The 12,851-nt window shown below is 42.3% G+C and overlaps 1 protein-coding gene across 2 annotated transcripts; it reads right to left on the bottom strand.

Moving 5' to 3' along the window:
- Positions 1-287: 287 nt before the first annotated feature.
- RWDD2B (RWD domain containing 2B) lies at positions 288-12,851 on the bottom strand. 2 transcript variants are annotated; one of them, XM_061422291.1, is made up of 7 exons: positions 12,762-12,851; positions 8,897-9,067; positions 8,227-8,280; positions 4,092-4,318; positions 3,931-3,998; positions 3,452-3,814; positions 288-1,545 (listed from the first exon to the last, which is right to left on the bottom strand). In XM_061422291.1, exons 4-7 carry the CDS (start codon positions 4,296-4,298, stop codon positions 1,311-1,313), a joined length of 873 nt encoding a protein of 290 aa, XP_061278275.1. In that variant the 5' UTR covers positions 4,299-4,318; positions 8,227-8,280; positions 8,897-9,067; positions 12,762-12,851; the 3' UTR covers positions 288-1,310. The 2 variants fall into 2 exon arrangements, with proteins under 2 accessions (XP_061278275.1, XP_061278182.1); XM_061422198.1 differs by lacking the exon at positions 8,227-8,280.

The following is a 12,851-nucleotide window of genomic DNA, read 5'->3' as shown; positions in this document are numbered from 1 at the left end:
CACACATTTGGATTCTTCCCTGTGTGTATATCCAAGATCTATCCACGTTTCCTCATAGTTGTACTTTATCCCTTTTGTTTTCTACCTAGCATTGGGTAATATGTAGCATAATGTACTTATTGATTGGCTTAGTGATGGCCACATAAGTTGCCTCCGACTGTTTTACTAAGATAAACAATGTATTGTGCCCCCCACCCCGACCCGTTCCTCTATCCGAGTCTGACTCCTCAAGGATCAACCTGAGTGCTAGCAACTAGTAAATATTTAATCATCACTTTTGAAACTGGTTTATGCAGGGTCTCGAAAACCAGGTTGTGTGTTTATTGGAGTGGGTCAATTTGCTGAAAGCAGATTTACAGAAAGCCACTTGCAGAATGAAAAAAATGTCAAAATCCAATTTGCCAAAAACAAATGCTCTAAATTACCAATTCCATGCACACTTGAGACCTATTAAAAAGTCTTAAAAGCCTTCTGTGAGGTAAGCCAAGGAGCAGGGGCAGAGCGTGAGCATACAGAAATAGAGATGAACTGCAAACTCTGTTTAAGAAAAATCCCCCCTGTCTTTGTACCAAATGGCTGGGGTACATGCAAAACTAATGCTCTGAAAAAAATCTAACTGGCAAACTCACTTTCAGCTGCTAGTAACAGGCACAGAAATACAAATAAAACTGGTTTTATTTCCTAATAAACTGTCTAGAGATAGGCAGGTGCTAGTGTTGGATCAGTGGTTCAACTGCTTGAGGATTGGCGTCTCTGTGGCTCTCTTCACCCCTCCTTCCTTCATGGCTGAAAGGACTATTGCAGCTCCAGTGATCATTTTGGTGCTTGTGACAGAAGAGAGGGAAGAGGTGCCCTAGTTGTATCTATCACTTTAATCAGGGAAGCAAAAGTTTTCCCAGAGGTTCCATGGTCAAAGCTGTGTCCCCCAGCCACCCTCGCTGCAAGAGAGTCTGAGACAGTGAGCATTTATAGCTTTTCCAGGGTCTTTAGTGGAAACAGATACAGGGGAAAGGGGTTGGGAATGGTGGCAAGTGGGACCACCAATGTTATAATTAAATATAATTAACTTCTCTTTCAAAATAGGTAGCTTTTAAGTCAAGAAATGTCTATCAACAAGTTTAAGATTATAACTTAAAACTCAGTTCTAATCATGACATATTTTTTTAACAGATGCATTTCTGCTACATTGCTTTTCCTTTTTTTCCTCCCTAACATTCTAGAGTGGGACTAAAGTCAAATTAATCTTTCAAGCAAAAGAGAGGGAAAATCAAAAGACAACAGTGGCAAAACGCTTTCAGCCACTCTCCTGCTTATTGTCCTTCCACACCAAACAACATCTGGAAAACATTCCCACATTCGCTGGCATTCAAAAACTGATACAGCTGACCAAAGTCCATGTGGTTTCCTCTGGCTCCATTGACACTGAATACTTTTTCTTCAAAAACTGAAAATTTTCTTTGTCTCTCCATGTCCTCACTTGTACCATCAAAAGGAATGTCTTCTCGATGGCGAATTAAAATTCTCTTCCAGTTTAATTTTCTGAGCCTGAAAAGAAATTTTCAGAGTAGAAATTTTGAAGATGTGTAAAGCCCTGAAAGTAGAAGTTATAAAATACATTTATCAATGCCTTTTCCTAGAAGTAAAGAAATGTCCTTTCATCTCACATGGATTTTATTTTACTCTGATTCCAGTAATGTGTGATCAGTCATGTCTGTTTTGCAATGCTATGGACTGTAAGCCCGCCAGGCTCCTCTGTCCAAGGGCTTTTCCAGGCAAGAATACTGGAGTGGGTTGCCATTTCCTCCATATCCCATCCCCAAACTCATTTACTGCTATTATCACTGCCTAGTATCAGCATTTGACAAGTGTATGAATTCCTGAATCTCAACCTCTTGAAGGGGCTTGTCATTTAGGGTATCAGTAGAGAAATAAGGTTCCCTGGTGGCTCAGACAGTAAAGATTTTGCTGCAATGCAGGAGACCCGGATTCAGTTCCTGGGTCAGGAAGATCTCCTGGAGAAGGGAATGGCAACCCACTCCAGTATTCTTGCCTGGAGAATTCCACGGACGCAGAAGCCTGGCAGGCTACAGCCCATGGGGTTGCTAAGAGTCGGACATGACTGAGCGACTGATACTTTTCATTTCTCACTTTCAGAGAAATAAGATTAGAAATCTTGTTCCACAGGGTACACACAAGTTACAGCATCACTAAGATGAGAGAAGAATCAGATCCATAGAAATGGAGGGGACAGTAGACAGTGTTGTGGGCAGGGGCGGGATTTAATGTCTATCTACAGAACATCTTCTCTGTGCCATGTGTCAGGTGAGGGGAGTACGTTGACCAAATGTGAGTGCTGTTTTAGACTAAATCCTGTTATGACTTCAGGGACACACAGATTTCCACATCTCTAGTATCATGTGATACATGACACAGTGACAGATTTTTTTCCTGGGCTCCAAAATCACTGCAGATGGTGACTGCAGCCATGAAATTAAGAGACACTTACTCTTTGGAAGGAAAGCTATGACCAACCTAGATAGCATATTAAAAAGCAGAGATGTTACTTTGCCAACAAAGGTCTATCTAGTCAAAGCTATGGTTTTTCTAGTAGTCATGTATGGATGTGAGAGTTGGACTATAAAGAAAGCTGAGTGCTGAAGAATTGATGCTTTTGAACTGCAGTGTTGGAGAAGACTCTTGAGAGTTCCTTGGACTGCAAGGAGATCTAACCAGTCCATTCTAAAGGAGATCAGTCCTGGGTGTTCACTGGAAGGATGGATACTGAAGCTGAAACTCCAATACTTTGGCCAACAGATGCAAAGAACTGACTCATTGAAAAAGACCCTGATGCTGGGAAAGACTGAAGGAAGGAGGAGAAGGGGACGACAGAGGATGAGAGGGCTGGATGGCATCACCAACTCTATAAACGTGAGTTTGAGTAGACTCCAGGAGTTGGTGATGGACAGAGAAGCCTGGCGTGCTGCAGTCCATGGGTCACAAAGAGTCAGACATGACTGAGTGACTGAACTAAACTGAACTGAGTATCGTGTTGCATACTGTAATAACTGACAAGGCGTACAGAAGTTGTGAAAACCTTGGACTTCTCTGGTGAAACAGTGGAGAAGAATCCACCTGCCAGTGCAGGAGACATGGGTTTGATCGCTGGTCCAGTGAGATTCCATGTACTGTGAAGCCACTAAGCCCATGAGGCACAACTCCAGAAGCCTGCATGCTTTAGGGCCTGCAAACCACAACTCCTGAAGCCCCTGCCTGGCGCCCTAGAGCCAGCAAGTCACAACTCCTGAGCCCGTGTGTCTAAAGCCTGGGCTCTGCTACAAGACAGCAGACCGCAACTCAAGAGGAGTGCCCACTCTCTGTAAGAGGAGAGAAAGCCCGCACATAGCAACGAAGACCCAGCGCAACAACAACAAAAAAGGCTGTGATAGCCAACCTTGACCAGAATTCTTCACAGGCACTCTGTGGGCCTTCCACACAAACAACACCAGGTTTCCCAGGCATGCTAAACCCAGACAGGGAAAGCTCCTTTGCCCACTCGAGAATACTCTTTCTTTTGTATTTGTTGTAGATGTGATGGCTGTAGATCCAGAGCCTTGTGAGAACGTGGTCGCCTGGCTGGACTATACTTCCTGGAGCAGGGGATGGGGTGACGTCTTTGCTGATGTAGCCAGAGGCATGTTCTCGAACCCACTCTGTGGCATTCAGGATACAGACATCTCCGAGACAGTTCTTTTGTAGGTATGCGGTCAGATCCGTATTCAGCCGAGCCTGCTCGGATCTACTTAATAATTCTGACCTGATGGAAAAGATATGGGATTAAACATTAAATCAATTTTCTCAGAACAAACTTGAGAAGTGCTTTTGTTCTCAGATTAGTTTTTCCTCTAAAGTTGGCCAGGGTCTGTAACGTACCTGACAGTAATTTCAGGCAGAACTTCAGGGTATTTAAAAGGAAGAATACAGGCCAGAGAAAACATCACCTGATTAAAAAAACAGAGAGAGAGAAAAACTGCCCTAAGTGCTGTTTTAAGTTGAGACATATTTCAGTGCTTCCAAAAGTAACACTGAATTACCATTGCTTCCTCAGATACGTCCAGGGTCATACTGATTGTAAAGTAAACTTTTGAAGATCGTCCTTCCATGGTCCTCTTTTCAATGCATTCTTTCAGTTCTGCTAAAGCCAGCTGGTCATTCACGATGAGCTCGTTCTCACCAGGGAACATACTGGCCAGCAGGTCTAACTCAGAGAGTTGGGCCTCTGCCTGTTCAATCTCAGTCATTTTGGGGTACCTGTAAGTTTCTAAGAAGGTAAGGATAAGAGAGACATTTATAAATACAGTCTTGGGAGAACTCAACATCGGTACATACTGAATATGGGTACTTACTGAAAATCTGATTCTTAATAAAATATGACATTTAATCAGAATACCTTCTGTGTTACTTTCAGATGTAATATACTAAGGATCAAAAGGGGTTTCCCTGGTAGCTCAGTGGGTGAAGAATCTGCCTGCAATGTGGGAGACCCAGGTTTGATCCTTGGGTCAGGAAGATCCCCTGGAGAAAGGAATAGCAATCTACTCCAGTATTCTTGCCTGGGAAATCCCATGGATAGAGGAGCCTGGTGGGCTACAGTCCATGAGGTGGCAAAAAGTTGGATGTGATTGAGTGACTGAACCACCTCCAAGGATCCAAACTATAGGACAACCCAATGACAGTGATAAAACTCCAGAGAAACCCAGGCACCAAATTTCTCTGTATGTAGATAGTTGATGTGGCATCTTGAGATACCACAACGAGCAATTACATGGAAGTAAACATGGAACAATAGACTGGTTCCAAATAGGAAAAGGAGTACGTCAAGGCTGTATATTGTCACCCTGCTTATTTAACTTCTATGCAGAGTACATCATGAGAAACGCTGGGCTGGAAGAAGCACAAGCTGGAATCAAGATTGCCAGGAGAAATATCAATCACCTCAGATATGCAGATGATACCACCCTTATGGCAGAAAGCGAAGAGGAACTAAAAAGCCTCTTGATGAAAGTGAAAGTGGAGAGTGAAAAAGTTGGCTTAAAGTTCAACATTCAGAAAACGAAGATCATGGCATCCGGTCCCATCACTTCATGGCAAATAGATGGGGAAACAGTGGAAACCAGTGTCAGACTTTATTTTTTGGGGCTCCAAAATCACTGCAGATGGTGACTGCAGCCATGAAATTAAAAGACGCTTACTCCTTGGAAGGAAAGTTATGACCAACCTAGATAGCATATTGAAAAGCAGAGACATTACTTTGGTGTAGTCTGTCTAGTCAAGGCTATGGTTTTTCCAGTGGTCATGTATGGATGTGAGAGTTGAACTGTGAAGAAGGCTGAGCGCTGAAGAATTGATGCTTTTGAACTGTGGTGTTGGAGAAGACTCTTGCGAGTCCCTTGGACTGCAAGGAGATCCAACCAGTCCATTCTGAAAGAGATCAGCCCTGGGATTTCTTTGGAAGGAATGATGCTAAAGCTGAAACTCCAGTACTTTGGCCACCTCATGCGAGAAGTTGACTCATTGGAAAAGACTCTGATGCTGGGAGGGATTGGGGGCAAGAGGAGAAGGGGACGACGGAGGATGGGATGGCTGGATGGCATCATTGACTCGATGGACGTGAATCTGAGTGAACTCTGGGAGTTGGTGATGGACAGGGAGGCCTGGCATGCTGCGATTCATGGGGTCACAAAGAGTCAGACATGACTGAGCGACTGAACTGAACTGAACTGAACTGAAACTAATTGTGTAGTCAAAAGTCATATCCATGATATAACCAGGAGAGAGGCTCTGATTGGTTACCTTGGAAACTCAGAATTAAAAGAATAAGGAAGAAAGTTAGATGTGTGGTCATTTTTTTCTCTTAATATTCATTAGTTTTTTAAAAATAGAAGAATGTGAAAAACAGAAAATAAAGGCTAATTATCCCACAGCTCAAGTAACACATGTCAACAACAGCAAAAAAATTACAAGATTATAAAATTCAAATGATGGAGAAAGGTTAAAAAGTGAAGACACAGTTTGCTGCTGGTGACTGCTTCCCCTAGCTAAGTCCCCTATCCAAGGCAGAGATTTTGGCATTTCAGAAACATTTTAGGCATTACACATATACATATATGGAACACACATGGTGGTATAATGTGTAAATAAAGGTAGACAATGAAATATATAATTAAAATGTATCTACAAGGGGTGATATTTACTAATCTTTTGTCCTTACTTCCTAACTCTCTCCCCACCAAATATATTTTGGAGATCTATTCACTGTCAGCACATAGATTGATCTATCTCATTCTTTCTGGTGGTTGACTATCATAGTGAATCAGATAGATATGTCATAATTTATTGCATTCCTTATCTACTGATGGCCACTGGGTTTTTTCCCACAGTTTTGCTATTACGAACACTTCTGTAATGGAATTTTATGTATACACACACCCACACAAACACACACAGTTTGGTGAGCTGTGAATAATATATACACAAGAATAAGTTTGCAGAGGTGGCTGATTGGTACAGCATTTTAAAAGTTTTAGGCATTTAAAAGTTTTAGACAATATTTAGAATATTGTCAAGTTGCCTTCCAGAAAGTTGCTACATGGAAGTTTAAAATTTTCACACAGTCCCCTGCTTTAAAAAAAATTCTTGGCATAAAGTCTTTATATGGTGTTCTATATCTGTGTGAGCCATTCATTAGTTTTTATTTTTAAGGAGGCAGACTCACCAGCCTTTCCTTTTACAGCTTCTGGACTTTGAATCTTTGTTGGAAAAGATTCTTCCCCCCTCCAAGGTTATAAAGATTACAAGATGCTAACCAAAATAGGATTTTAAAACATTTTTTAGAATTTAATAACTTGATTTTCATTTGCAAGAAAGTGCTGCTGCTTCGCTTAAGTCACTTCAGTCGTGTCCGACTCTATGTGACCCCATAGACGGCAGCCCACCAGGCTCCCCCGTCCCTGGGATTCTCCAGGCAAGAACACTGGAGTGGCTTGCCATTTTCTTCTCCGCAAGAAAGTGCAGGGCCATCTAATAAAACATGGAGGCTAAGCACATGTATTTGTTTCTCTTTCTCTCTTTTCCCTCCATTAAAATTAGAGTAAAGGAATAGATTCTTAAATATAAAGGGACAGGAAATGACAGATAAAAGCTGTCAACAAAATACAGGAAGATGGAAAAGGGGTGAATGAATCACAGCTAACTTAGATTTCAGCTTTCTTCCCTTTATTAACTGCTTGGTTGGGTGGGGAAGGGAACTGCAGAACTTCAGAAGGGCTCAGAACTGTCAACACCAGCTACTTTGGAAAGCTGCTCTGTGTATGCCATAGAAAACATGAATTTGTTGAAACTCTAGAGTCTAGACTTTAGACCCTCTTTCAGGGTTTATTAATATTGGCACTAGATATCTGATGGCTGAATCACAGATTATAAGACTGTTGTTCTAAATGTATGTAGAAGAAAAATTTAAGATTATTATATCATTGAATTAAAAGTGACAAGATTTCTGTATTTTACTGACACTGGTAAAATATGACACCAGCAGACTATAGTGGGTTGCTGCTTCTTCCGTGTCAAGTCTGGGATATTTGAGGCAAAAAAAAATATCCAAAGGAGTGATCATCATGTCCTTTCTTGGGTCCTGAGGTCCTTCGCTGATCTGCCACCCTCTCTCCACCTTTCAAAATATTTTTGTGTTTTATATATATATATATATAAATGATTCTTTTGGGGAAGACTAGGAAAAATATCCTTAAAAGTGGAAGTCCCTCTAACACAATATTTTTAATTTATCAAGTTGGCATTAAAAAAAAAAAGAAAAAGGAGGAAATGTTGTTATAAGGAATGCTGATCTAAAAATGCCAATCTTATGAAGCTGACCTAAAGAAAAACCAACACATAAAAATGTGTTTCTAAGGATGGTCACTGTTAATAATAAGAAAAAATTTCAGAAATGGCTTAATTATTCAGCAACAGTACAGTAGTTAAGTAAATACATAGGCATACCTTGGAGATACTGCAGGTTTAATTCTAGAACACCATAATAAAGTGAGTATCACAATAAAGTGAATGACACAGATATTTTGATTTCTCAGTGCATATAAAAGTCATGTTTATACTACACTGTATTCTGTTACGTATGCAATAGAATTATGTCTAAAAAAAAAACAATGTACGTACCTTAATGATAATCTTTTTGTAATAATGACATCAAAGATCACTGGTCACAGATCACTATAACCAATATAGTAATAATGAAAAATTTTAAATATTGTGAGAATTACCAAAATGTGAGAGCGAGACATAAAGGGAGCAGATGCTGTGGGAAAAATACCACCAGGAGACGTGCTCAAGAGTTGCAACAAACCTTCAATTTGTAAAGAACAAAAAAACACACTATCTGTAAAGTGCAATAAAATGAGATATGCCTGTACACCCTGTACATCCAAACAGTAGAATATTATGAAATAACTTAAAAAAATGGATATTGATATTGATGTTCATGATGTATGGTTACTTAAAATAGTATATTGTAAAAATAAAAAAATAAATGAAAATAGATTGTAGAACAATATAAATAATCTTAATCAATAAATAATATTACTGTTCCTTCTTATACCATCACACATACATGAAAAAAAAATCACAAAGAGAATTCACAAAACAATTAACAGTTGGCTAATGTGGGTTGACAGAAGAAGAGAAGGATTTTCACCTTTTAATTTGTATGCTTCTATATTGCTTGAAGTTCATGATTAGCATGTAGTACCTCTAAATTCACTAGAAAGGAATAAGTTATGCTTCTGAATGGCAACCTGAAACCCACTGATGCAGAGGAAACACGGCTTACCTTCTCAACAAGAATTTACTCTGGGGAATCAAACACCATTATTTCAGTTGGTGGTATCTTCATGGACTTCCTTTTCATCTTTGGTAAAGGTTGATTGGGCAGCTATTATCTGTAGAGCTTCATCCTTCCTTCCTTCCTGGAACTATTTAGTTTGAAGATCAGGACTTATATCTAATAAAATATAGAACAGTGAAGGTAAAAAGGCCAAGTGTTCAGTGACCAGTATTATCACAAGGATTAAAATGAGGACATGATCAATAAAATGGGTCATCAAAAAAAGATTTGAGGAAAGTGGCACGATTTGAGTTGAGTCTTAAAGGAAGGGTAAGACTTAGACACGGAGAAGGCAATGGCACCCCACTCCAGTACTCTTGCCTGGAAAATCCCATGGGTGGAGGAGCCTGGTAGGCTGCAGTCCATGAGGTTGCTAAGAGTCGGACACGACTGAGCGACTTCACTTTCACTTTTCACTTTCATGCATTGGAGAAAGAAATGGCAACCCACTCCAGTGTTCTTGCCTGGAGAATCCCAGGGACGGGGGAGCCTAGTGGGCTGCCGTCCAGGGGGTCGCACAGAGTTGGACATGACTGAAGTGACTTAGCAGTAGCAGCAGCAAGACTTAGACAAGGGAGGAGGAGGCATAATGTGGTAAAGGAAGAAAGGTGTGCAGGGCAAGAAAGCACAAGAAAAACAGCAAGAACCTGAACCTGTCCCTTCTTCCCAAGTCCAACTGCCCAGGTATAATTCAGGGAGTCATCATTTGGAATATTTTCCCTTATGCTACTTACTGTTTGTCCTCTAAACCCATCCTTGGTCCTTCTTTACCCTTCCCTGGACTCTGGACAGCTAATCTCCACAGCCTATAGCACCCAAGTCTTCTGCATTTCTTGTGGTTGGCCAACGCTCTGGGTGGAAGTGGGAGGATGAGAGGAGAAAGAGGCCAGGGTATTTCTTCATTATTCTTTCCCTGCTTTGGTGGGATTCTGATAATGACCTATGACCAAACTCCTGCAAGCAGCCCTTCACTTCTTTAGCTTCAGTAGAGCTTTCAGCCTAGAGAAAGTCAGAGTTCCTTTAAATCCGGCCATACCTTGGGACCTCCCCTGGTGGTCTAGTGGTTAAGACTCTGTGTTTCCACTGCAGGGGGTGTACGTTTGATCCCTGGTCAGGGAACTAAGATCCCCTTGTACCGTGCTGCTGCTGCTGCTAAGTCGCTTCAGTTGTGTCCAACTCTGTGCAACCCCATGGACGGCAGCCCACCCAGCTCTGCTGTCCCTGGGATTCTCCAGGCAAGAACACTGTAGTGGGTTGCCATTTCCTTCTCGAATGCATGAAAGTGAAAAGTTAAAGTGAAGTCGTTCAGTCGTGTCTGACTCTTCATGACCCCATGGACTGCAGCCCACCAGGCTCCTCTGTCCATGGGATTTTCCAGGCAAGAGTACTGGAGTGGGGTGCCATTGCTTTCTCTGCTTGTACCATGTGGTAAGGCCAAAAGATATATATGTAGGTGTGTGTGTGTGTGTGTGTGTCTGTGTGCACTTAGTCGCTCAGTCATGTCTGACTCTTTGTGACCCCATGGACTGTGGCCCACCAGGCTCCTTTGTCCATGGAATTTTCCATGCCAGAATAGTGGAGTGGGTTGCCATTCCCTTCTCCAGGGAATACACACACACATATATCTTCAGAATATATATATATATCTTCAGAAATATTTAAAATCCCTGGATTATTAGAATTCCTTATCTTTTCTAGTCCTGTTGGAGTTGGGGAACTAGGAAACAACTCGTTAGATGGTTATTAGAGGAGGTAAATTTACTTTTGATTTATCACAGTGGTTAAGTATACTCTGTTGCCAGACTGCCAAGATGCAACTCCTGGCTCTGCCACTTACCAACTGTGTGACCTGAGGCAGGTGGCTTAATTTTCTGTGCCTTACTCTTCCCATCTTCAGAATGGGAATGACAGGGCTGCTGTAAGTTATTAAGTGAGGATGTGTGGGAAGTACTTAAAATGATGCCTGGCAACAGAGTAAGTGCCATAAAGAGCTTGCTATTTTTATATTCAATCAACAAATATTTCTTGAGCACCTATTGTATGTCAAGCACTAAGACTGCGATGATGGACTAAAGTAACAACAACAAAAAAATCTCTGCTGTCAGAGATTTAACCTAGTGGGAGCAGACTATGATAACAGAACACACACACACATTGCCATGCTCTCTTCCTGGGGATCTTCCTGACCCAGGGATGGAAAACATGTCTCCTGCAGCTCCTGCACTGCAGGTTGATCCTTTACCACTGAGGCACTGGGGAAGCACCACATACATCGCTCCCCCGCACCCCACATATATGTCCAGTGAATAACTGTTATGAAGAAGATAAATAAGAGAAGGTGCAAGTTGCTGGGAGTGGTTCAATTATACACAGGCTGGCCAGGGACAGCCTTTTTGCTAAGGTGACTGTGGGGGAACGAGACCTGAAGGCACTGAAGGAGAAAGCCATGTGTTGAAATGAGCAAAAAGTCTTCCAGGCAAAAGGAACAGCATGTCCATAGTCCAGGAAGCAGGATGATGCTACGTGAGGTGGCTGGAGCAGCGAGCCAGGGGCAGGGTTTTAGGACAAAACGTTAGAGAGGAAATCAGGGGCAGTCATGTTGGAACTCAGGGAATGGCTAGGGTTTAGGATTTTTTAAAAATATATATCTATTATTTATTCGGCTGTGCCAGGTCTTAATTGCAGCACTGGGGATCTTGCAGCATTTGATCACCAAGGAAGTCCCAGGATTTGGGGTTTTATCCTGACTGATATGGAAGGCCATTGAAGGGGTCTGACTTATTAAAGGCCCACACTCACTGCTGGGAAGAAGGATGGAAGCAGAGTTAGCAGGTAGGCACTACAATGATAGGAGAGATGATGGTGGCTTGGATTAGGGTATGGTGGAAGTGGTGAGCAACTGTTCGTGTTGTAGACATGTATTAAGAGTAGACCCAACAGGATCATTGATGAATTATATGTGATATGTAAGAATAACTCCGAGGCTTAGAGAAAACTGGAAGAATGGACCTACCATTTACTTGGATGGGGAAGATGGTGTAAATCTGAGGCTTGGTCTTAGACAGACTAGGTAATGAAATGTCTATCAAGTCACCTAGTAAGTACAGACGTCAAGCAGGCAGCTAGATGAACAACTACGGTGTTTATAAGAGATCTGGCTGAAGATGTAATTTAGGGACTACTGAGCATTTCTCTAAAAGCACGTTTGTTTAGTCAGTGAGGGAGTGAGTTAATTCGGGAACAGGCCTCATTGAGTTTAGAGGTCTGGGTCTCAGCGACGCATGGGTGGACAGCTACCGGAGTGATGTCACAAATAAGTGATTTGTCCAGTTATTTTCATAGACGAGGTTTCAGTACCAGAAACACCTTGAACAGGATTTTCTGACTCAAGGTTTTAGTGAATATCACTGTAAGAACGTAGAATGACACGAGCTTCCTTTTTCCTTTGCAGTTTTTTTCTTTTTGACTATTAACTTGCTTAGAAAGTTTCCCCTGGCCCCCACCCTAACGACAGACCATGTTCAGGATGTGTGTGGTGTGTTTGTGTTTGGCGTGGGGGGGGGGGGAGAGGAGCGGGGAGGGGGGCGGGATGGGAATGGGGGTTACTCGGGGTTGGGGGCGGTGGGGCTCGGTGGAGAGGAGACGAGGGTGGGCGGGGCCAGGAAACGCGGAGCTAGTTCTAACCAATGAGCGGTGAGAAGTTGATGGGAAGTCGGGGCCACCAAGTCGCCGAGTTACCCAGCGACGGACTGGGCCGCCGCAGCCTAGGAACTCCCGGTCCGCAGGTGCCACCGGTGGACAGAAGACTCACCTCGAGCCATGGACCTGTAACCAGTGCTGTAACCCCGAGTTTCCTGGCTGCACAAACGTCTCGATTCTTATTCGGAGACACCCTCAAGGA

This window comes from Bos javanicus, chromosome 1 (assembly GCF_032452875.1).
Source record: "Bos javanicus breed banteng chromosome 1, ARS-OSU_banteng_1.0, whole genome shotgun sequence".
Taxonomy (NCBI): domain Eukaryota; kingdom Metazoa; phylum Chordata; class Mammalia; order Artiodactyla; family Bovidae; genus Bos; species Bos javanicus.
The sequence above is the reverse complement of the archived record's forward strand: the minus strand, read 5'-3'. Positions and strand labels throughout refer to the sequence as shown.